The sequence below is a fragment of the Chroicocephalus ridibundus genome, chromosome 2 (genome assembly GCF_963924245.1).
Source record: "Chroicocephalus ridibundus chromosome 2, bChrRid1.1, whole genome shotgun sequence".
Taxonomy (NCBI): Eukaryota; Metazoa; Chordata; class Aves; order Charadriiformes; family Laridae; genus Chroicocephalus; species Chroicocephalus ridibundus.
This window is the reverse complement of record NC_086285.1, coordinates 145,994,404-146,020,429: the sequence shown is the minus strand read 5'-3', so window position 1 is coordinate 146,020,429 and position 26,026 is coordinate 145,994,404. Positions and strand designations below refer to the sequence as shown.

Genomic DNA, 26,026 nt, shown 5'->3' with positions numbered 1-26,026 from the left:
GGCACCAAAATTATGTTGATAGAGAAGACTTGAGTACCTACGGGTTCTCACAATTAAGTAGTGAGCAGAAGATCTGGTCACATTCAAGTACCTAAGTTCTACCACAGGCATCTACGTGGTCTTGCAAAACTGATCATTGGCACAGTAGACTGAGTGTGTCCTCAAAACTCATATTCAAATCAAACAATGTAAACTGTACTCACTTTGTGTTACAACTGCATACAACCTTTTTCTAGTCATAGTCAACTCATTTATCTTTACCTTAGCTATAGCGTTTTCTGGTTCAATGCATAATACTTTGTTCAGATCCTCTATAGCTGTCTGGTAATTCTGCAGCTGATTGTGTACAGTGGCACGGCGCACCAGAGCTAGAAAAGAACAAAGTGTATTATTTATGTATTTAAAGCATAAAGTGGATAACAATACTCTATTTTTTCTAGACATATTAAGTGTAAAACAGTTTTTAAAATCCTGTTTTACTTCATAATGACTGTATTAGTAATAACTGTTCTTCTGATCATTTTCAAAGATGCAATTTCACATGACACCTTTTGAGATAGCAATCATTAATTGAGAAGCATCTTTTAATATTTTTCCAATTTCCCCCCTCTTCCCATACAAACATAGTTAGCTACATTCAAGCCCTTGTTTTCAAAGAGGATTAAATCAGCAACTTTCATTTTTTTCATGTCACTTTTAAGGTAATTAAATACTTCAGTGTGGGTATTATGGAAACAATGCTCTGCACAAGTACAAGAGGGCTCACAGTCATCACACAAAAAACAAGAGTCAGCCCCATGCTACTGCATAAGAATTCCCATTACCGATCAACAGGATGGACTGCAGAAAACTTCCCCGACCCCGAAAATACTGTTAAAATTACTTTGGGGAGCTGCTCTGTTTCCTTCTTTGTACTTGCACTCAATCTAAAGCTCACTGAAGTCAACTAACAACATGAATGGACATGTACCATTTGATTTGCTAGAAAGAAAATAATACATAGAAGGGTGAGTTTATGTTCTACTGTACCTTTTACATTGCCAGGTTCCATATCTAGTACCTTCTCACAATCCTGCAAAGCACTGTACCAGTCCTGAAGTTTGATTTCCGCTTGAGCTTTGTTGTTATATGCAGCTGCAGTGGGTATTACTGATATACTCCTGAAAAAAGGGAATATTGACTATAGTAAGCTCACAATTAGAAAACCTGAATGTAGAATCACTTCACTATTGGAAGCTGAAAACAGTATTATAACAATATTAATACTGATATTCTAAACACAATAGTGGTTAGAAGCTCCTTCCTGCGAGACCAGAGACAACCACCCACCAACTAGATTTACCATGTTCAGAGGTCTGTTGCTTGCCAGGATTTAGAACTGAGATGTTGCAGAGAAGATGCCATGGCTCATCTGTCCCTTAAACTATTAATTCCTGCTGCCATCCATGTAGACTCAAATGAAACTGCCAAATTAAACCTTTTAGAATATCAAGAGCTACTGCAGAGCTCTGGAGGCTATGATGAAGAGCATGGAGGGCCACATGGGCTTCTCCTTGATCTTGCTTGTAAAAGGGGAAGACTCAGGTAGCAGTGGTTGAATCATCCAGGTCAACATCTGGCTGTGTGGATGGTATTGTAGGCAGGGCTTTAGCTTCTATAACAGAATCATCTCTGAGGAATAAGACAACTGGCATGCATATGACAAAGTGGTGCAAGACGATCTTTGCCAACACTCTGTCTAACCTGGCAAGAAGGACTCTAAACTATGTTCACTGGGAAGAAGGGACAATAGAGAAGTGCCAGGGGGACAGCATACTGGAAGAGACTCACACTTCCCTTGTGAAAAAAGCATGACTGGAGGACAATCTCAAGTGCTTGTGCACAAATGCACAAAGCATGGGAACCAATAAAGAATATAAGGTCTTGCAGCTACGATCTCATGGGATAACAGAAATGTGATGTGATAACCTGTGTGGCTGGAGTGCTGTGACGGGGGCATGCAGGCTCTTTAGAAAGACTAGGAAGGTAAGGAGGAGGAGATGCATTCTAATCTAAGTGGCAATTAAATGTGTGAAGGTTTGTCTTGAACAGGCAAGAGACTGACAAGCCCATCAAGAGAGCTGATGGGTAAGAGGTCAGACTGACATGGTGACATCATGGTAAGCACCTGCTTCAGACTGCCTGATGAAGAAGAGCCAGCAGATGAAGTCTTCTTCAGGCAATTAGAGGAAACCTCACAATTAGAGACAGGGTCTGGTTTCCATGGGGGACCTGAACTACTGTGGTATCTGCTGGAAGTGCAAAATGACAAGATTTCTGCCCAATATGAGATTTCTGGAACGTATTGAAGACAAATTCTTGACACAATCAACAAGGTGATGAGGGGAAATGCTCTGCTGGAATTGTTACTCACAATCAAGAACTGGTTGGGAATGCAAAAGTGGATGACAGCCTTGGCTGCAGCAACCATGAGATCATAGAGCTTAAGATTCTGAGGGAAATAAGCAAGATGCAATGAGCAAGAAATGAGCAAGAATTATAGCCCTGGACTTCAGAAGGCAAGATTTTGGCCTGTTCAGGAATCTGCTTGGCAGGATTACAGCGATAATGCCCTGTAGGGCAAAGGGTGCCAGGAAAGCTGGTTGATCTTCAAGGCCAGCTGCCTCAAAGCACAAGAATGATCCTTTCCAATATGCAGGAAGTCAAGCAAGCATAGAAGGGATGAACAGAGAACTCTTGACTGGGCTGAAACAAAAAAATTAAATACACAGCAGGTGGCAATGGTGATGGCCTACTCAGGAGGAATATAGAGACACTGGCTAAGTGCAAGCGATGGAATTAGGAAAGTAAAAGCTCAGCTGAAGTTGAAACTAGAAAAGGGATATGAGGAGCAACAAGAAAAGTTGTTTTGTTTTTGTTTTTTTTTTTTTTTAAAGGTCTATCAGCAGCAAAATAAAGATTAAGGAAACTGTGAACCCACTGGTCAATACAGCAGAGGACCTAGTGACAAAGGACGTGGAAAAGTTTGAGGTACTCAGTGGCTTCTTCGCCTTGGTCTTCATCAGTAAGGTTTGCCCTCAGGCTTCCTAGGTCTCTGAATCTAGAGCTAGATTCTGTAGGAGTGAAGCAGTACCCCACAACAGAGGAAGATAAAGCTAGGAAACACTTAAGAAAATTGGATATACATGAGTTCCAGATAGCATGTTCAGGAAGCCAGCCAATGTCACTACGAAACTGCTCTATATCATCTTTGGAAAGTCACGGTGATTGTGACAGGTTCCTGGTAAAGGCTAATATCACATACATCTTCAAGAATAGCAAGGTGGAGGACCTGGGAAACTACAGGCTGGTCAGAAAGATTATGGAGCAAGTCTTCCCAAATTCCTGTCCAGGCACAAGAAGGATAAGAAGGTGACTGGCAACAGCTAGCATAGATTTACCAAAGGCAAATCATGCCAAGACCAACCTGATAGCTTGCTTTGCCGAGTGGCTCAGTGAAGGAAGGAAGAACTGAGGATGGTGCTTACCTTGACTGTAGCAAAGCCTTCAACATGATCTCCCATAGCATTCTTATAGCCAAAGAGGTAAAACATGGACTAGGTAAGTGAACAATAAGGTAGACAGAAAACTGATTGAACTGCTGGGCTCAAAGAATTGAGCAGTCCAACTGGTGACCAGTTACTCATGGCCTCCCTTTGGGATCAATAGTTTTTAACACCTTTATCAGGAGGGTATAAGATGGAACAGAAGGCACCCCCAGTTAGTTTGTCAATGATACAATGCTGGGGGGCGAACAGTCAGCAAAACTCCAGTCAAAGGGACCTTAACAGGCCAGAGGAATGTGCTGGCAGACTTCTCAGGAAGTTCAAAAAAGGCAAGTGCAAAATCCTGCACCTGAAACAGAATAACTGGCAACAGTACAGGCTGGGTGCCAACTAGCTAGAAAACAGCTCTGCAGGAAAGGACCAGAGGGCTCTGGTGGACAGCAAACTGAACAGGAGTTAACAGTGTGCTCTCAAGGCAAAGGTGGTGTACCACGTGCTGGACCATATTACAAGATCACAGCCAGGCGCTTGACAGAAGTGATTCTTCCCCTCTCTTCAGCACCTATGAGACAACAGGTGGAGTACTTGTGTTCAATCTGGGGCTCTCCTGTACGCAAAAGGCACCAAAAGACTGGAGTGAGTCCAGCATGTCATGAGGATAGTTAAAGGGGCTGTATTACATGCAAAACTTATGAGGAGAGTCTGAGATAACTAGGTTTGTTCAGCCAGAAGCAAAGGCTCAGGAGAGGTCTTGTAGCTGTTTTCAATTACTTAATGGGGAGGTATGGAGAAGACTGAGCCACATCCTTCTCAGAAGTACACACTGATAGGACAAAAAGGCAACAGACACAAGCTGCAAAAATGGAATTTCTGATGCCATTTTAGGAAAAAATATTTACTGTAAGGGCAGTTAAGCACTGCAACGGGCTGCCCAGAGAGGTTGTTAAATCTCCATCCTTGAAGATATTCAAAACTTAACTGCACAAAGCCCTGAGTAACCTCATCTAACTAGGCCCTGCTTTGAGAGGTGGTTTGCAGAAAATATAATTCAGAGGTCGCTTCCAACCTGAATTATTCTACGACTGCAGTATAACCGTAATGACTAAGCAGAGTGATTTCACTAGAGGTATGCAGAAAAATAGGCAAGATCCATTTATTTTAAAATGACATCAGCATAACAGAACTATGTCAGAGCATGTCCTCTGCAAAAGTTTTGAATCTCCTCAGAAATGAGAGAGAGGTTTAAGGTTTTTTGTAAAATAGAAAGTACTCCCTATGTTCAGCTTAGAATAGCAGGCCTTATAACAAGAGAAACAGAATGAATAACTGTACCCTAATTATTTTTATATAGAACTGTACTCTTTTTCCCTTGTTAGCCATACACAAATAACCCCTTCAGACTACTATGAATTTACTCCAAAATACGTTTTATTTAAATATTTCTAAATGTAAGAAAATAGGAATTTTCAGATGGTATTATTAGAAAAGTGCCCAGTTTGAACAGTATGCAGTGTCAATAGCATATATATTACAAAAGGTGTACAATGCCCCATGGGGGTTGAATATGGAAAGACTTTCCATTAGGAAGAATTCTGTCCATCCTTATTAATTAATACCTTTATTTATGCCCCCAAAGCAGGTACTTATTTTTATATTATGGATTTGTGTTTTATTTATTGTATATGAAATAAGCTATGGATGTTTTTTATATTCATGTTGATGTATTAAATAAAACAAACAAGGAAGATGTTAAGCCTGCAAGTCAAGAACGAAAATAATACACATCAAATGCCTCAGTTTAAACAGCCTGTACACTATGAATATCAACAACCTTTGTGCACATATATACATCAACAATCTCCAGGTAAATTTTCATAAGCTGTTCTACAAAGCCTTGCCTCCTTCAGTGATAGTATGAATAGCGCTTCCTAAACATAAATCTGTTCAATATTTTTTTTATTGCTGTTGCAAACAATTTATTCCTATTCACTATTTTCTCCATACTTGTCTGCACTGACCACAGACATATTAACTTCCTCGTAAGTGTTTTTTGAGAATATCCCACTATAATATCATAGCCCACGAATTATCTTAACACTTCATCTCACAGAAGTGCTGTATCATTACCCTCAGTTTACACTAGCAATTAATACATCAGGATCCCCATTTGGTCTCAATTTTTAAGTGACAACTTTGACACTTCTAGGGCTTGTGGGTTTTTTTAAAGTCCTTATCATTTTAAAGCGCAGAATTAAACATGAAATTGAGTTTCCTTTAACATTAGTTTTATGTGGGAGCATCAGCACTTTTGCAAGTCAGACCTCTAGTGTCTCAAGATAGGTAATCTGCAAACGGGAAACAAATGTTTGTCTCATGTGAAAATCCTGGTTTGTATAAATGGCATCATATTTGAACACTGTGAAAAGGACAGAGAAAAAAATTAGTTCTCCCGAGGCACCATTCAAATACCTTAACTGAAACACTATCCTTCTCTTCCTGTCATAGTCAATTCCTTTTACCTTGAACTTTTCTACTTTTGAAACAAATACAACAGAGGTCCTGTAGCAACAACCTCTGTTTATATAAGCAAAGAGAAAGTTTGAATGTACTCCACTGTGCACTAAATAAGGCAAGCAACCTGTAAAAGTCTCTTTTTTTTTTTAATCCTGTGTTTATATACCTTTTTTCTGGACTGCTACTAATTACAGACAGTGTTGTGATGAAGCTGCACACAATTATTTTTCTTTCTGCTAAGAGGAGGTCATTAAATCAATTTTATTAACAATTGAGACTATCCTACTGATACTGCTTATCATTTTATTTTTGTAAACTTTCCCTTGAATCTCAATGGTTTTGAAAAATCTGAAAAAGTTTGTGATTGCAGCTCATCACTATCCACTTCTCTTCCTGATAAATAAAAATTTATACCATGATACAAGTGCTTTAAGTATTCTTCTGTCAAATATTTTTGCCCTTTTGAAAATAATCTAATTGTCGCTAGTTGCTTCAGTAAGAAGTTGCTTTAATTGCACTGCTTTAAAAATAATATTCAAAAGTAACAGTGAATATTATTTTATTATTTTTATTATTTTATTTTATTAAAATAAAAGAACACAACAGTATTGACTCACCGAGTGTAATAAGTTACTGCTTCCACATAATCGCCAGTGGCAAAGGCTTCATTGCCCTTTTCTTTTTCACGAGTAGCGATAAAAATCTTCTCTTTCTTTGTCATGCCTAGAAAAAAATATTTATACATAACAACAACTAACAACTTGCATTGATGCAATCAAAACACTGTCAGCTAAAATACTTTGAATGTCATAATCCGTATATTATTTTTTTAAAATAACATGGCTTACTAAAAGATAGATTTGTATTTTATTTTCTATAATAAAAACCTAATTCTTCTGATAGCCATACAATTCAGAATGCAAGACAGAAGTGGTTGGCAAACTTCTACCATTGCTTTATAATAGCAGAAGTATGCTTTACTTCTTTACCTAGCACTCGACCTAAACAAAACATAAATGTTTTAACTGATTATTAACACCAAGACTAGATTATTTCCAAATACGGCTTCAGGCTCAGTTAACTTCCTAACAACTTTTACCATCTCTAGGGGCTAAAAAATAGATAAAGACATTTTTAACTCTATAATATGCTGCTTCAATTTGCATTCACACTCTACAACACAGTATTACAATTAAAGAAAAATTATGTTTCTAAGACATTACCAGTTGTGTCTATTTTCTTTTCGATTACAGGGATACTTGGTCTACTAAAGAATCTTGCTTTTGAGTTATTTTCTTCACAGCCTTCATCGATTTTAGAACACTCCTTTTCCACATCAAACCTTAAATTAATTAAAAAAAAAATAAAATTCAATAATGCTGCATAGCAGGACTCCTCTACTAATAGAAAGGCATACTATATTTCCATTATAAACCAAAGGAAAAGAGACATAAAGGCTGTGTTCAACTATCTACGACTAGTTAGGAAACAGATGTTTAGTCTTATCTCCTTTCCTTGTGTTGTGGCTTTTTTTCTGTGCTTCTCTTCCTTATACATTACCTCCCCTCTTCCTCCTCCCTTCTGGTTAAAAACAAACAAACCAAATGAAGAACCTCCTCGCCATCCTCCCAAAAAAGACAGGTAAAATTTAAGAAACAGTATCACCAGCCTCAATTCCAGCCCTATCAAACTTTTCTATTAACCTTTGCCAAAGTACCTAAGAAACAGCCTCAAAGCAATTTATACTATAAACACGAGAGAGATTTCAAAATAGTCTCAGCCACTTCCAAGGCTACTGAGAAGCAGTTTTTGAAAACAGTGTTTAGGAATTTATTTCAAATAAATATTACTGCCATAATCTTATAAAACAAATACAGTAATAACCAATTCCTACACTATCTAGAAACACTACACTCACTGCTTTTCTGTTTAGGATTTAATGAAAAATAGCCTTTGCTTTCCACAATAATCTTGACAATATGAATAATTTCTATCTAAAACAGAGATATAATTTTCAAAATTTATCCAATTCAAAATGTTTTCAGGTAAGACTAATTGCTCTCCATTTTGATTCTGATCTTTTGCCCACTTAGCTTTACCTTTTTATTATAAATTAGCCACATTTCAAAATAACTGTTTTTAAAATATGAAGTGAAATATTTTGTTCAGAAATTGCCTAAACAATTATTTGAAGGTTTTGAAATTATCCTCAAAGGGTTCTGAAAACACAATATGCTTCAGACCAGAAAATTTCTTTCAAACAACTTCTGTTTCAGTATACTCGTATAATACAAAATAAATACATTATACAGGAAAATGCACAAACTATAGTATTATCAGCATGCTAAAACACTTAAAGATTGAGTACATAAAACTAAACAAAATCCTCAAACGATTACTTTAAAAGATACAGAGGAAAGAAAGAATAAATTGTTACAGAAGTTATTTTAATAACCTATCTCGTTTGTCCACATTTGAGCAGGAAGGCCCCAACTTCCGAAACATACAGGCAGGAAAATAACTGATATGCACAAGTGTGTGTAAGAACAGCATCTTATGCAGGCAGGGGATTTGCAGGGGTTTTGGGGTGGAGTGAGACATTAACAGTTTCATTACCCATACCCCACAGTCTCTAGAACTAGCTCCCCGTCTACTGCACTGGAAACATGTGCCTCCTCACTTTCATTCTACAGCATCATATTCCAGATTTCAGGACCTAGAGAGAAGCCGCTACCATGCAAAACTGAGAAGTATGTGCATTTCCTCCTCCGTGTTCAACAATTTGGGGGCATCAATCTGTCAGATAACTTGGGAGGGTAATATGCCACCATTATATGATGCAGAGAGTGTCTTTGTATCAGGGCTCCATCCACACTAGAAATAGTCAGTTACTGTTTAAACCTCTGATTATGTGTAATTGAATCTGAGCAAACTGATGCACCTGCCTCAAGCTCATTCTTTGAGGTCAGTGAGGCTCAGTGCAGGAATAAGGATTCATCAGTTTTGTTTTTAATTTAGAACCCTGGCTTTAGATACAGAGAAGATCAAATAAGCCCATGTTAAATAACCCTAGAAGTGCTTTCAAAATGATAAATTAAGCTAATGGTAATTCCTTGGTTTTACATACCTACATAGATTTTATATCTTAGATGTTGAAAGGAAAAATGAAATCTGAAACAAAATCACTTATTTGTATTTTCTGCTGACTTGCTCTATTCCACGCAGCTTGTACAAAAGTATAGACTAAATTGTTCTCAGCTGTTAGCATGACGATGCATTATTTGCATTTTAACAGAACACTTATTATGAAAAATCTGTTTCACCAACAGTGTTATAATTCCCTGAAATGTTGACCTTAATACTATATTTCTGGAAAATACTTTGAAAAACAACAACCATGTTCCGTTATTAAACATACAAATGAGATTCAATAAAAACTTAAATATAAAGGATTTAACATACTTGTCCCATTCACTGTAATCCCGTGGTATGTTTTTCTTGTTTCTTTGTTTGTTTTGTAATTTTTTGTTCTGAAAGAGAAAAAACCAGCCTGTAAGACATTTTATTAAAGTGAAAATTCACAGCCTTTTTGTTTTGTTTTGTTTCTGCAATACATATTCCTAGAAACTAACACTATTCATAACTAATCTCAGCATAGTCTTGAAAACTTGTCTTGCCGTAAAGAAAATCTTCATGTATTTTACATATTATTGTAATCTGAGGAGCTCACACTTTCTCTCCACTGCCCTGTTACATGTCACAGAGGCACTGAATAAAACTTTTAGATAGGAGACTGCTCTTCTTAATTAGTATCTTGTGCTGCCATGTTCCAAACCATCCTTTCAACACAGCAAGGGAGAACTCAGTCTTGGGAAAACCCAGCCTTGTGATGAGTTTGAGATTTAATCAGTAACCTTAGTTTGGGCTTGCCATTCCCAAGAGCACAGATTTTTATAGTCCCTGGAACCCTCACAACAAACTTACAAATGTTTGACTTCAAAATAGCGTCTGGACTTCTTTTGACTGTTTTACACACTCCACTCAAGCTAATTCCCAAGATGATTTACACTCCTTCTAGCTTTTAGACAGGCTCCATCATTGAGGTTTGCCTTACTTAAAATTTATCCTTAGGACCTTCATGCAACAATCAGTCACAATAACAGATTCAACTGACTTGTATTGCAACCCGTCTTCCTACACTAATGGAACCTATTTCCACAGCTGGCACCTTTGGCATCTCTTCTACCTCTATCATGAGACTGTATTTCTGATATGTCCCTCCCTGCTTGTTGACTTCAACAAAACTTAATAGCAAGGTGTGGTTTCAAACAGGTATTCCACAGTGGAACAGCCAGTTCAAAATATTCCCACCTCCTCTGTCCTAGCCATTCAGCCCTCCTCTTACCTTGCAATCCATCATTCACTGAGTTAGACCAATGTAATTTTTCGTGGAGTTGCAGATTTACAATTATCGTGGTTAAAATAAACAATTTGATAGAGATTACAGTACAATCCCTAAATATCTGTACCAGTTCAACTGAGTATGTGATAAACTGGACGAAAGAAACAAGCAGCAACTTCTTAAACTAGCTTTGCCAGTGGTGACGCTGAAACAAGGAAATACTTCTGCACTTGGATGTAAACACCTAATTTATATAATGCAAATGTGACCCTTCCTGTAAACACTTCTAACTATCCATAATGTTAGGTTACACAAACTTTTACAGTATATAACTTCAGAATTACTCTTAATGTTCCCAGTCTTTCAAGAAGCTAGACAAAATGACAAATATATTTAGTGATCAGTGCATGTTTGGAGGAGGTAACTCCTAAACATGGCTCCCAGAAACATGAGTTATCATTATGTATGCATCCTGGTGTATATTAAAACTTGCTAATGTAATAAATATCAAATCTTGTTTTCAAACTATAAGTCCTTAACTTAAATGAGCACAAAAATAGTGAAAATGTCAGAATAAAACTCCTAAGGTATTTACACTAATGCAACTGTAATTTAGGGAAAGAACTACAGCACATCCTTTTAAGGAATAAGGCAGAAATGTTGACTCAGAAAAGCACAATTTTTAAAATTCTAGGTCTCATATTCTTGGGACCATTGTAAACAAGTTGCGGCTCCAGCAGAGTCAGGAATTTCTCAATCAGTAATTATTTCAGAGCATCGCATCCAAGAGACTTTGATGAAAAATATACGTTTGCATGCTGTGGAACCAAAAAAAAAATAAAGGATCTCTGTCCTTGTCATTTTGACCTGCAAATTTTGAATTTGCCCTTCATTCTCCTCTGGGCCCTGTGTGATGGCCTAAGATTGCCATTGTGTGTCAGATAACCAGTATTCTTTTTCAGTTCAGAGTATCCAAAATAATATGAAGGCTATAGAGATGCCATCACAGTGGATTTTTATAACAAAAAACTTGGAATGTGTGTTGCATGCCCTGGACTGTAGCACAAAGAGGTATCTGAGGACAGAATTCTTTCTCAAAGAGTATCAGGAAACCGTGTTTGGCAAAGGAACCTAAGTCTGCTGAAATCCCATACAGTCTTTTGGAAGTGAGTATCTTTAAATCTACGCTTTAGTTTTTTCCTGGAAAAAGTGAGGCAGAAAAAATAATAATTAAGCAATGTGGACAGTTAAGAACAGAAAAACTCAAGCTGTCTCTCCGGACCTCTTTTAATTTGCAGTATAGATGTAACCTCGAAGTCCTGGGCAGTGTGAAAGAAAAACAGGGGTGTAAGACAGAAATTTCCACATTGTGTTAAAGAGGGAAATATTGCATAAAGTTCACTGTTTTTCTATTCATTTTTGGAAAATATTCCCCATGACTTCACAGGAATAAAAAGAAAACACCATATAGAGTTATAAGCTCTTAGTAGAGAACTGAAACTCTACCTACATTTAATATCAGCAAGAAAACGGGGTTACAGACACAAGATGCTTCCATTTACAAAACTTGTACCCACTGGTGCAATCCACTGTTTCAGGGTCAATAAGGATTTCCAGAATTGTCTTAATTGAAGATAATGAACTTTTTGTGCATCAGATCAGTTGAACAATCAAATAACACCATAAAATTATAGAAGGGTTTATGGATTTCTTTCTAGCAGAGGGGAGAAATTTATGATGCCAACTTTATACTTAATACCACATTACAAAATTATGTGACGCCAGTGTAAAAAAATAATTACAGTCGTAACTGATTAGCAAAACATGTTTAAAAACTATAAGATTACACATAGTTTTATCAGCAAGAAAGAAAAGAAAAAACTGATTAAGTATATTAATTGATTTTTTTTTTGAGATTTCATATTACAGGTATAAATTTAGTGTATACTACAGAAACAGCTTCTTTTTATTCAGTAGTGATCTAGTAGTGGTATAACTGCACTGCTACATAAAAAGACTGAATTCTAAAACTGAATTCTAATTTCAGGCCTCCCTTCTCTTTTCCAGGACAGGTTGCAATTACTTCAGAGGCCATTTGCTTGGACAAAAGGAATGGAAATCACATAACACAGATAAAGCATAAAGCTGTATCTAGGTTATCTAGGTTTCCTGGGTAACAACGGTAACACCTAAACCTTGTGTGGAGAACAAAAGTGATAAAAACTTGACCTGAAGACTGCTGCATGGTTTAAAGTAGGAGAAAAAAATCTGAATAAATATTTTGTCTTTGAATGGAGAATGCATCCTCTTTAGTGAATCTGTATATCTTACATTTCAATCCACTTTACACCATTTTATGCTTATATTCTAATCTGGATTCACTGAGTTCACGTGATATTTTATTTATCATTTTCTGTTCTAGGAAACACTTATACAGGACATAAATCAAGAGTAAAGTTACAGTGACACGCGTCATCTCAACAAAATAGGACAGTCGAGCAACATACATTGCAAAATGTGAAAGAGGACAGATTAATGAAAAAAACACCCAAAACAACAAAACAAATGCACACCTTAGTCTCAATACTAACCACTTATAAAGCATTACGCTGTAATTCCCAGCCTCTTTGTATAACACATAACGGAGAGTGCCTAGTTATTACAAATGTCTTGGTCTGATGCCTGAGTACCAGCTGACAGTAAGAAGCAGCTTCTGACAACACAGGAACATAAATCAGGCATTTACTAATACATAATTATTCCAATAAAATTTGTGAAATTAACAATTAATAGGAAATATCACAACCTGTAAGGATCCTTTCATAACATTTCTCACTTCCACAAAGAAAAATCCTTCCATGAGTTTGTTGTAACAGCGTCCCAAAATTCTAAAGAAAACAGTGGGAATCAGGCTGAAGCCATCCATGATAACATCTGACAATTCAAAAAAATCCCATCCCAAAGCTACTTTTCTGACAATCCCTCCAACTGCACTTCATTTAGTATTAGTAAGAAACGCTGGTCACAGATAAAACAGATTTCAGGCAGATAAATAAAGGGAAAAAAATGAGGAAACTAATACCTAGGAAAAAATGAAAATGCTTATTCTGTAGTTCTGAAGATTTGTTAAGTACACTTTATGGCTACACTTTATGGCTAAAGCTGGAATAACAACTCAAGGTATAAAATAAGGGGAATCACAGGCTACACATACACCACTGCCACCCAATATAAAAACGGCTATAGAGTGAAACAGTTGGTGCAGAGGGTCCAACATCCACACTGTATGTGTTTCGGGGTATTTGTTTTAGACTAGCTTCTGTCTGGTCTCATGGAACAAAAGCCTACTGACAGCCGGAGAAAATTTCCTGGCATAATTTCATCCAAAAGGAACCTAGTTCCTATGCTTAAACACCACTTTGAAATATGATTCAAAGAACATAAAAGGGTGTTTAAGGAGATTTGCTCCAGAAGTGAATTCTTGATCAGAATTAAAACATTATTACAAGACACATGCTAGTACTAACAAGGCACTTTTGTTTGAGCATTGGTCTCTTGCAAAGGAATGTAAAGGTTTTTATTTTCTGCTTTACAAAATAAATCTAGTAAGAAAGACTCAATGACTAGAAGTTTGTACATATAAAATTTCCTGATTTTAGAATGACATATAATTAACATATATTAAAAAACGAGATACCTGATTATCAGAAAGACAGCTGCTGGAACAACGAATAGGAGGCAAGTTATCTTGTCTTTCATGCAGTGTGTCTGTTCTCAGGAACTGTGGTTTCCTATCATCTTCATTCATTTCTGTCACCCAGCTCTAAAAATAAATAAATAATATATCTGTACCATAAAGCAGTAGAGCAGATATACTTCATACTCTAGAAAGACCCTAACAACTATCCTTATTGCTGCTTTTAATGGGGAAAAGCAATTAAGACAAAAAGCAATTGTGCTTCTTTGAACAAAATTAATCTACAAAAAAACCTATAAACTGTTGAGCTAAAATGGGCATAAAAGATTTAGTGACATTAATTCAAGAAAATAATAAAAAAAACCCAACATAATCCTTTGATCATTTCCTCATTTAATGAAATAATTACATTCTACTTAGGCACGAGAAGAGGAGGATTGATATATCAAAGTGATTATATTACTGACCATTATAAATTAGAGTTATACTTTACCATCAGTTCACTATTAATTGTCTCCCATTCTTCAGCTGTGAAATCAGAAGGTGTGGCTGCAGCCTTATCTTTTCTCAAAGCTCTACTCCTTGGATCTAAATGCTCAATACGCTTTTCACAAAACAATGTAAGTTCAGGATAACATCCCTCTTCACCAGACCTTTAAAATGCAAAGATATAAAAGTTACAAAAAAAGAACTCAACTGCACTGTGTCCTCCATATTTCTCCCCATGTGTAGTCTCTGTGTAGCCACCACAGTCACTGCAGAGGACTATTTTCCTGTTACAACTGAATTCTGCTATCATCTAATAACATTTTGATCAGAAAATTCCAGTGAGTTAACCTTCAACCACTTTCCAATGGACAGACATTCACAGTTCAAAATTATCCTCACAGTGCTCATAAAAAAATGCTTGTGTCTTATTCAGCAAAAGTTAAATAGGCATGGCATCTGAAATTGCCACAAACAGGCAGGCATGATGGCTTCACAACAGAACAAAAACCCAGCAGCAGCATTTGAGAAAAACCTGGCATTGACTTACTCAGACCTTTTAGTTGGTTAAAACAGGACTTCGATTTCTAGCATTATCATTTGGACACTTTTAAAATTATTACTTTAACTTTGTATTTTAATTTTTAAATTAGAAAGTCACAAAGAGGTTCAAGACAAATAGAGTATTTAGGTACAGGTTCCTTCAAATTTTACAGAACAGGAATATGATTAGTAATAAAGTTAAGAAAATATAATGTTTACCTTAATACCCTGAGAATCTTTTCCAGGTGTTTAACATCTGTGCATTTTTCAATGAACTTGTAGTCCAGATGACCAATAGGTATTTGATATGTTTTAGTGGTTCCTTGGTCCAGCAAAAATGGTACTGACTCATCGCCCATAGCTAAATATTAAAAGGAAAAAAATTGGTGGTTTTGTAGGCACTTGGTTATATTTTGAAGCAATGCTAATTTAAGGAATAACACTGCTCATGCTCCAAAGCACTACTGTTTCGCAAGCAGACCTATTGCCACAAAAGAAAAATTTCAAATTTGAAGACCTGATCACACAAACTGTTCTTGACAGACGTTTACTGACAGAAGTATGGCTATACAAGAGATATGTTTTGTACAAAGTATATGTACAACTCTACTGCTTCTGCAAGGCAGAACAAGTCAAAAAGACTGCTTAAAGAAAAATTGCCAATTTTTGCCTACCACATTCTCTATTTTTCTTTAAGCATGCTATGGTATTACCTATTTTAAGCAAGTGTAGTCAGGATGAAGGAGAAGATGGTGCAGGACTCTACTATTTTCAGAGGGAAGATGTCAACAAACTCTGTGTATCTAATGGAATGAAAACTTTTACCTTCTCTGTGGCCAAAATAAAACCAATTGTTTGTCTTTCCTCACTAACTGCATTTTCTGGGCCTCTTATTATATTACTGTACTAATCTGAATCTTTTCCAGTAAGTCTGTAACTGATGGACTGAGGTGTTCAAATTGGACACTTCCTGTCTCCCTGTACCTTTGATATGCTTATTTGCATCTTTTCCTATTTCGGTTCCAAGCTCTATAGAGCAGATTTTTTTTTTTCTGCAACATGTTATATAGTGCTTAAAGTGATCAGTTATTTTTAACAAGTAGATTAGGGCAGCTAGCTAGAATGTGATAACAACTGTGTATGGATATAAACCAAATTTAAATAATTGTGTTCTAATGTCTAGCATAATTACACATATTAATTTGTAGTTGCACAAAAACGTTTCCAGTACAGTATCACTTAAATAATAACCGGTCATAATCAGGTATTGCATAAAGACAGGATTCTGGCCCAAAAATTTACAGTTTCAGTACAGAAAAAGAAACAACATGCAGGGAGAGACAGACAAATGCAGGAAATTATGGGACAGGAGTAAAAAGCAAGAGAACCACTCATCACAAAACTGCAATATTTTCTCTCGTATTTTCATAAACGTTAGGAACAGGGAATAAAACTGCTCGTTTCTTCGAGTGCCAGAACAGCTCTTGGGCGACACGGTAACAGGGAGAGGAGACCTCGGTCGCACGGCGGCACAGCACCGCCTCAGCCCCAGGCCCTCCCCTCCTCCCGCCGGCTGCCGGCAGCTCCCCGAGGCCGCAGCGCCGAGCCCTCCTTCGCGCCCGCTGACAACACAACTTTCACCGCCCAGAGTCAGGAATTTACCTTAAAATCCCACAAAAATGGGCTCCCCTCACACCACAGCCGGAGCCGTGGCAGCGCGGCCAGCCCGTGCCTAGCAACTGTTGCTATGTACAACATGGCGGCCGGCGGCGCGTGCAGGCGAGCGGCCGGGAAGCGGGCTCCGGGCTGCCCTCCCCAGTGATTCCCTTGCCAGGCTCCCACAGAGCCCCGCCCAGCTCCAGCGTCGTGTGGCGGACCTCAACACCCACCTGCCCGGTGCGAGATGTCTCCGTGAGACGGACACGGCCCGGTCCGCGCCTGAGGCGGGGGACGCCGGCGCCTCACCCGCCACTGCGCACGCGCGGCCGGGCTGTGGCGGAGGGACCGTGTGGGGGAGCGGGACCGCGGACCGAGCTGAGGGACCGCCGGGACGGGCCGCGGCGGCGATCCCCGCCCTCCGCCTAGGCCTGGCGGGGGACAGAAATGCAGCTTTAATAAAACATCACCTGCTTGTTTCCAATGTAGTATTTTATTTCGAGTAGAACAGGCGGTCCCCCTCCACTGCCTGTCGCCCCAGTTGCCTACACCGCCATTGCCCGTTAGCCCAACAGGCCCAGCACTGGTTTCTGAAGCAGGTCTGCACCCATTCCCAGGGGTCTGGCAGAAAGAGGCACCCAGCCTGTCCGCAGTCATGGAATCAGGAAGGGACCTCGAAGATCATTGAGTCCAAACATCAGCCTGACACTGCCAAAAGCACCACTAAACCATGCCCCTAAGCAACACGTCTACCCATCTTTTAAATACCTCCAGGGATGGTGATTCCACCACTTCCCTGGTTGGATTCACCATCTAGTAAAGCCCAGTCAGCCCACAACCCAGCCAAACCCATCCCCTGCTCCCACCAGGCCTTCTGTAGCACTGGTACTGCCCTCTCTTCATGGGCAGCCCTCGAGCTCACCCTCCCATCAGTCACATCAACAGCTGATGCCATGTCATCAACTTGCTTCTGTTGTGCAGGCACGTGGTGCACACTATACATGCCCATCTGGTCAACAAACTGATAGCAACTGTGTAGTAGAAGTGTTATGTTTATACTCAAGTGTATCTGGCTTCCAAGGAAAAACACAGATAAGGAATGTCATAACAGCTAAGATCAGATAAAAGAAAATCTAAACCAAACAGCTCCCAAAAAACCCTTCAAGAATGCTTTTTTATCCCCTAAAATGACGCACTGTATTTCATTTGTGAGCCAGTACATGGTCACGCAGTCTGTAACAAAGACACCTTACTACACTGATAAGAGTTAAACACATTAGCTCAACATCAAAAGCATCATTAGCACCACCAAAATTGATATTTGGAAGCATTTAAGGAGGCTAAATTATCATCAGGCACAATCCAGCAGTATTCTGCAGTACACCTTAGTGATATGGGTATTTTAGTATTACTTAACACATACTCCAAATAGACAGATGCGAAAAGTTTTGGCTTATCAATACAAAGTAAGCACTTCGACCTTTTTAATACAGACCCCCAAGAAGTCATCTGAAAAGCAAAACAAGACACTGTTTTAGTTTTGGGACACTAACCAAATTACCTTTATAGCACAAACCTAATTCCTTCCTTGAGTACAACCAAGTCAAGAAGCACTTTGGGAACTTCTGTTTACACATTGTTTCTTAATATTTACCTTGCCTCTCTCACCTCTTCTTTTCTGAGAGATGATTTTTTTTTGACACTTCCTCCACAGCTGGGTGCCTCAATTGGGTGCTCTCAAGTCTTTTGAAATTTGCTCTTTTGAAATCCAGGTATGGGTTTCAGACGTAGCTTTGTGTAGCCTTCATTTTCAGTCAAATTTATTCAAACCATAGTTATGCAGTTCATAGGGGTCCGAAGAACATTTAACAAAGTTAAAATGCAAATAAAGTTTAGATGAGAGTAATGAAGGCAAGGTTAAGTCAAGAAGAATACAATACTGCTATATATTCTTACAATTTAACCAACAGCTTTAGAACTATATTGCTGGAAGACAGTATAGACAAAATTTAGCATCACAGTAAACTTTAATATTTCAATATCTTAAAACACAAATAATAGCGTGCATTTGTACACCAATGGATTTACAGAGCAAAGTTATCAGAAAGAGTAAACTGCAGCATAAAGTCACTACATCTTTGGCAAAAATCATCGGGCATCAAAAACAACCACTGGAATAGTGCAGTTAAAGGAAAAAAAAAATTATTGAAATGGTTGAAAAAAGATTAGGGAGAAGAAGGAGGGGAGGAAAGGGGAGAAAAAAACAAGAGAGACTGCCTAAATCTAACGTCACAACTAACTATTTAAAAGCATTTCAAAACTCATCTTTAATTAATCCCACAACACTTTCCTTTTGTTAAAAGGCTGACTCATATCAACTGTTCATAGTACATCACCCAGCAGACTATCACAACTTACTATATTTTGCATAAAAAATTGAAAAAAACAGAGAAAGTGACAGGACAGAAAACAAGATCCCCAATCACACTGCAGAGATTTCTCTATGGTACTCTGGTCTGCTGTACTGATTTTTGACTTTGAAGGATTCTTACAGAATTACTCAAATCTTCCATTTGGTTTCCCTTATAGACCTTGTCTCTATCCAGAGATTCCCAAATGTATTCAAGCGTCCGTGTAAAAGGATACATCTTTTTGTTCTTTTCTTGTACATTATTCTGTAGCCACATTCTCTGCATCTGATAGGATCTCTTGCCTTTATTTCATTTTCTGTATGACATTCTGATGCGATGAAAGAAAAGAAAGGGAGCAGGTAAAAAAACCAGCATTGTTAATGCATAGATAACTTTCAAAAGTTGTAACAGTCAAATTCCTGTTTGTGGCAAACAAAACATAATACAAAAGTAATTGTAGTGAATTTGTATCAAGAGTTGAATGATATCAAGATACTGTGCAAAAAAAATTAGCAAACTTCACTTAAATTAAGATCAAAGAGGACCTTGCTAGAAATCACTAAGTTATTGCTGCGCAGAATACATTCCACTCTTGATTCAACTAGACTGTATACTAATGAAAACTTCAGCTCAGCCCCCCAAAGCCCCAAGTTTATTTTCTTAAAAGACAAAATATTTCAGAGATTCCTGAAGTGACAACTCAAATTCACCAATTTTTAAGTTGTTTGCTTATATATAGATAAGAGAGAATCTGACTACTGCACTTCGATACAAGCTGAGTGACCACACAACATTTTCAAAAAAACTCTCCAAGATGTACTAAATAGAAGGTCCACTATCTGCACCACAAGCAGACACTTGGAGAAAGCGTCCTCTGAAGATGGAGGACTTCCACGGAGCAACACAAGCTCTAGTGAATTACTTCCAGATCGCTATCCATTTATACCCCATATATGTGGTACCATCAGTGTGTAAAGCTTTAAAGAACATCAGGATCCACACTGCAACTACTTGTATTTAGGTACTCTTCACTATAATGATTATGCATTCTTGATTATTAAAACACGCAAGTAAAACAGATTAAAAAAATGCACTGACGTCTTGTCTTTACCTCCACAAATGTAAATCATTGGCTGCTGCTTTGGAGGTTGAACATCCTTCTGTGAATCCATGTTCTAAACAAACAAAAAAAAAAAACCACAACATGCACACCAGTGTTTTGTTTTGGTTTTTTTAATTATTTTTTCAAGGCCTACCACAACCATTTCAATATTGGGGGCCTACAGTAAAGATGGAGACAAACTTTTTAGCAGGGCCTGTTGCAATAGGGCAAGGGGTAATGGCTTTAAACTGAAAGAGGGGAGATTTAGACTAGACATAAGGAAGAAATTTTTTACAATAACGGTCGTGAAACACTGGCCCCGGTTGCGCAGAGAGGTGGTAGATGCCCCATCCCTGGAAACATTCAAGGTCAGGTTGGACGGGGCTTTGAGCAACCTGATCTAGTTGAAGATGTGCCTGCTCATTGCAGGGGAGGGTTGGACTAGTGACCTTTAAAGCTCCCTTCCAACACAAACTAGTCCACGATTCTATGAATATCTCAATCTAAAGCTAACTGAAGATGAAAAACTTCCTTAAAAGTAAATATAAACAAATTCCATCTGTATTTGATACACAGGACACTGGATAATTAATGTTGGAAGAGACTTCAGAAAGTCATCTCGTTCAATTTCTCAAAAGCAGAGTAATATCAGGTTTCTCAGAGCTTTGACAATCTGGTATAGAAAACCTCCAAAGATGGAGATGGCACAAACCAGGATTTTAAACATTAAAGTCCAATGAATATTTTATTTCCTCCCTCCTGCCAATGGTAAGAATTTCCTTGCTGGAAACATAAATAATTTCTTATATATCACTCATATAACAACAATGCTATCATAAACAAGATAAGCCTTGTTATATCCCCCCTCTCCCCCGATACAACACTATCTAACCTAATCTACCTTTTCATTGAACAATGGGATTAGAAATCCTGGGAACACACTGTAGGTAGAAGAGTAATAGGAATTTAAAAAACCCCAAACAAAAAAAATGAAGGGCCAGAGAGAAGAAATTCCAGCCTAAAAATCCTAGCATAGGCGTGTATCATTATCAAACTGATCAAGAGTTTGGTAACTCAGTGGTACCCTTCAGTCACCTCTTAATGCCCCATAATGGTTTTGATTGTTCAGACTTATTTGGATACAAATATTCCTTCACAGTATCAGACTAAATAGTTACATATACTCCACAAACATTCTGTCAAGCTCACAGTAATCCTTTCCTAATACGTAAATATGATCACAAACATAAATTTTAATGTTGTTGCTGTAACCACTAGATATAGTAAACCCTTTTTTTCCGCCCAGTGCCAGTCTATACTAGAACGTGAATATCTCCTTGTAGGTTTTTTGGAGGTTGCTGCTTTCTGTGTCGCTGTTCTGCCTGACATAGAAGCCAACCCTTATGTCCAGTGAATAGCCTTCATGATACTTCTTCATGAGCATGACTTTCCGATGCTTTCGCTTAATATTACAGTAAGGATTATTTCCCTAATCTTCACAGTTTGTTTCAGTATAAATTCAACTGGGAAAAGTAGGGTCTTGAAAACAGAAGGACAAGCTTGACAGAAAAAAATCATTCTTTTGTTTAGGAGAGTCTGATCAGCACTTGACAAACCACTTTGTTAAAACACCCACTATGCCACTCCATTTAAGAGAAACTTAATCCACGTGTGTTGTAGTCTTTTTATCGGTACATTATAGTAGAATATAAGCAGTCATTCATTAGCACTGGAAAACAGCAGCATCTCCAAAACAGAACGCTGAATGAAGGAGGACCACGGTTACAGCTACATAACTTGAGTTACTGAGCTCCTCCACGGCCCCCTCAGAGCCTATGAAAGAGGTCTAGTTCAACAAGACCAAATGCAAGGTCCTCCATCTGGGTCAGGGCAATCCCAAGCACTGATATAGGCTGGGCAGTGACTGGCTTGAGAGCAGCCCTGAAGAAAAGGACTTGGGGTTGCTGGTGGACTAGAGGCTCAACATGTGCCGTCAGTGTGCATTAGCAGCCCAGAAAGCCAATCGTATCCCGGGCTGCATCAGGAGAAGCATGGCCAGCAGGTCGAGGCAGGTGATTCTCCCCCTCTACTCTGCTCTCGGGAGACCCCACCTGGAGTACTGCATCCAGTGCTGGAGCCCCTACTACAAGAAAGATATGGAGGTGCTGGAACGTGTCCAGAGAAGGGCCACGAGGATGATCAGAGGGCTGGAGCACCTCTCCTATAAGGACAGACTGAGAGAGTTGGGGTTCTTCAGTCTGGAGAAAAGAAGGCTGGGAGGAGACCTTATAGTGGCCTACCAGTATCTTAAGGGGGCCTACAAGAAAGCTGGTGAGGGACTTTTTAGGATGTTGGGTAACGGTAGGACTAGAGGCAATGGATTAAAACTAGAGATGGGACGATTCAGACTGGACGTTAGGAAGAAGTTCTTCACCATGAGGGTGGGGAGACACTGGAAGAGGTTGCCCAGAGAGGTGGTGGATGCCCCATCCCTGGAAGTTTTTAAGGCCAGGCTGGATGGGGCTCTGAGCAACCTGATCTAGTGGGAGATGTCCCTGCCCATGGCAGTCGGGTTGGAACTAGATGAACTTTAAGGTCCCTTCCAACCCTAACAATTCTATGATCCTATGATGCGCCACCTTCCTCGGCGGCCCCTCGGCTCCAGACACCCCATCCCGCCCCAATTCCACACCGGGGCCTCCCCTACCGCCCCGCAGGGCTTTTACGCAGGAGGGAAGGGGGCCACCGACTCCAAAGGGAGAAGCCCAGAAGCCCCGGGGGAGCCCCGACCCGCGCCCACCTGCGCAAGCACCGCCACCGGCCTCGCCGTCTCCTTGCCGCCGCCTGATGACGACACATCGGGCGCCGGCGAAGGCGGGGCCGGTGGCGCCGCGTCTGTCGGTGCGCGCCGGTCGGTGCGCGCCGGTCGGTGCGCGCCGCTGTGTCGCCGGCTGGGGTCCTGCTCCGTCGGCTCCGGCCTCTTCCCCGCGGGGAGAGTAATAAAGACTCCGCTACCGGCGTTACCCACTTTGGGGAAAAACACAGAGCATTTGGTGGCGTTTGTTAACGGAGAAGCTTTCGTGTGAACAGCGGCGCCGGTCCCCTGGGAGGAAAGAGAGAAATAAAATAAGAACCGCCGTTGCCGGTGTTTTTGTTTGGCCGTACCGGCCTCGGGGAAGAGGACGCCCCGTGCCGGGCCTGGCCGTACGGCGGCGGGGTTCCAAACCGCATAGGTGTTCGACTCCACCGTCCGGTCCGTTTTCAGAAGCGTTTTACCTAAAATCCGCGGATAAAAAACACATCTCGGTATTTTAATCTGGTGGGCGGCATCGTATGTACCCATATTAAACCAAAGTGACAAGCCGCGATACTGTGTGTTTTAAGTGTGCAAGGTCGTATCACGAAAGGAGTTTAACTCACGGCGATTCTCGCATGTACGGAACCGAAGTAGTGCAGACGACTAGTTAGTTAGCTCAGGTTAGTTTCACTAGTCTGACACGGTGCCGGCTGCTCTCAGTCACCGGCTCAACCTCACTGGTGGTGTGAATTCGGAATCTTCGATAGGCATTTTGTAGAATTAACTATCTTTGCTTCATTCCTGGGAAAAAATGTTCAACAAATATTGTGTTTTGTGAATACGCCGATTTAAATTACTTCAGCATTTAAAAGGTTCCCCGCTTAAAGGAAAGGTCTTTCTGTTTCTGAATACTGAATAAAAATCATTTCCTAGGTACCCAAATGCATTGATATCTACGAGGTCTTACCAGTTGTTAACTATTGGTGTTGTTCTCATGGTAGCAATTCACCTTCATGCATGACCTATAGCTTATCTAAAGTAAACTTAAGGAATAATAAATAGTTGCATTTTTCCTAATTTTGTATTTAAGTTAGACAATGAAAATACAGTAATGATTTTAGGCAGCTCACCTGCTTCTCCATACTATCCACTATGTGTAGATAAAGTTAAATATAACTCTTGGAGTGCCAGAATAAAGCACATGCGAGAAAAACGACATGTGAAAAGCAGAGTTATTCATCTCGATTCTGACCTCATCATGCCATCACTACCCGCCTCCTCTTGTCTTCCCGCTCCTCGTAGGGGTGGATGTGCACCAAGAGTTTGAAGGAGAGGGGGGAAAATAGCCTGAAACCTGGTAAACGCACACTAAGTAATTATCATCTCATGAATAAACAACAACAAAACAAAAAGCCCCAACCAATTGGTATTATTTCTACAGGCTCGTTTTGTATTTAAAAATGCGTTTGACAAATAGATAATTTTAAAAGGACTCAGTAATAATACAACCGTGAAAAAGTCATTTAAAGTTAATTCTGTGAAAATAAGGTCTCCACTATTAAGAAAGAAAACATGTAATTGCTTGATTATTGGCGTCCTTTAACTGTTCCCTTGGAAAAATAGGATATTTTACCAGATCTTCGGTTACTTTAGCCGTTTCTGACAAAGTCCGCCTCCTTTCAGCAGAGCGCTTTAACAGTAAAACTCCCATTCTGATGGGCCGATAAACACCAGCCCTAAAGATGCTCCTGCGATTTGGAGTCGCAGAAAGTGTCGGGACGGTGTGGGACACCTTCACTGCCCCGCCAAGTGAAACAGCTCCCGGGTAACTGGCAGGACAGCGTGAGGAAGGGCTTGCGGGGCAGGTGGGAGCCGCAGGGGGGCTTTTGAGGTGGGAGGGGAACGCGGCCGTAGCCGAGCGCAGCCCGAGCGGGATGCGGACTGTTTCACCTCGTTTTGTTTGTTTAGAAGCAGCGTTGTCAGGTTTGGGTTACGGGTTTGTTTGTTTGGTTGGTTTTGTTTGTTTGTTTGTTTTCTGGTTTTGTGACGCTTTTTGTTAAATCGCGTTTTTGGAGTGTATTGCATTAAATGCCACAGCTACAACTTGTTACACTTCTTGTATGATTTTGATCCAAGTCACATAAATCCAACCATGTTTGAGTGACAGAGAAAGAACTTGCAGCTGCTGTGTCCCGCTTTAAGGAGCTAACAAATTGTCAATTTCACAGACAAGGCAATTTATTTTATAAATAAATACAACGTTCTGGAAAAGAATTTCTTCCAGTTCATGTGAAATAGATGATACTATAGAAAGCACTTTCAGAAAACTTATGTTACTTTTCTGAAAGTTTCTAATGATTTCTTCTTCTGAAAAGGAAGGGGGGAGATATCCCAAGAGCCTTTCTCTTTTTAGCCGTAACGGTTACCTTCTAGTCACGTAAAATAATATTCTTTATCTAGAGATGTCAGGGTTTCCCCCGGCTCTGGGTAGGTAACTTTTAACTCCGGTTCCCCTCGGGCCGCCGGCTTGGCTGTGGCAGGCTGCAGGGTGCCGCAGGGGAAGGCTGCACATGCCGAACCTCACCTATAGGAATTATGTTACCTAATTTCGGCTTTTCTTTGGAAACCTTCTACTTTGCTTCTTTGGACGTAGGTGCTGCTTTTAGAGTCGCACACGACGTTTTGAAATCTCTCGTTCAGATCGGACGTTGTCCGGGTGGAGGGAGAAAACTGGAAGTGTAAACAGTGAAAGACGCAGAAAAAATAGGGATAACCCGGGTTAAATGTTTTATTAGTGAGGTGAAGGAGAGTAACACCCAGCGGAAGGAGAACAAAACGATGATTTATTTGTCCGTTCCTCTGTCACACAGACT

At 39.6% G+C, this 26,026-nt stretch overlaps 1 protein-coding gene across 3 annotated transcripts in view; it reads right to left on the bottom strand.

The window, feature by feature from the left end:
* Positions 1 to 18,626, bottom strand: part of SPAG1 (sperm associated antigen 1) — a 44,750-nt gene extending 26,124 nt beyond the window's left edge. The window contains exons 1-9 of one of the 3 annotated variants that reach the window (XM_063327266.1): positions 18,498 to 18,626; positions 15,407 to 15,548; positions 14,652 to 14,811; positions 14,159 to 14,284; positions 9,522 to 9,589; positions 7,283 to 7,401; positions 6,677 to 6,782; positions 1,030 to 1,160; positions 262 to 368 (exon numbers count right to left, since the gene is read on the bottom strand). In XM_063327266.1, coding sequence (XP_063183336.1) covers positions 262 to 368; positions 1,030 to 1,160; positions 6,677 to 6,782; positions 7,283 to 7,401; positions 9,522 to 9,589; positions 14,159 to 14,284; positions 14,652 to 14,811; positions 15,407 to 15,546 — 957 coding nt within the window. In that variant the 5' untranslated portion in view covers positions 15,547 to 15,548; positions 18,498 to 18,626. Of the gene's footprint in view, positions 1 to 261; positions 369 to 1,029; positions 1,161 to 6,676; positions 6,783 to 7,282; positions 7,402 to 9,521; positions 9,590 to 14,158; positions 14,285 to 14,651; positions 14,812 to 15,406; positions 15,549 to 16,849; positions 16,925 to 17,076; positions 17,670 to 18,497 lie in introns of those variants that run through there. The other 2 variants (XM_063327264.1, XM_063327267.1) reach the window with 2 other exon arrangements.
* Between the last annotated feature and the right edge of the window lie 7,400 nt (positions 18,627 to 26,026).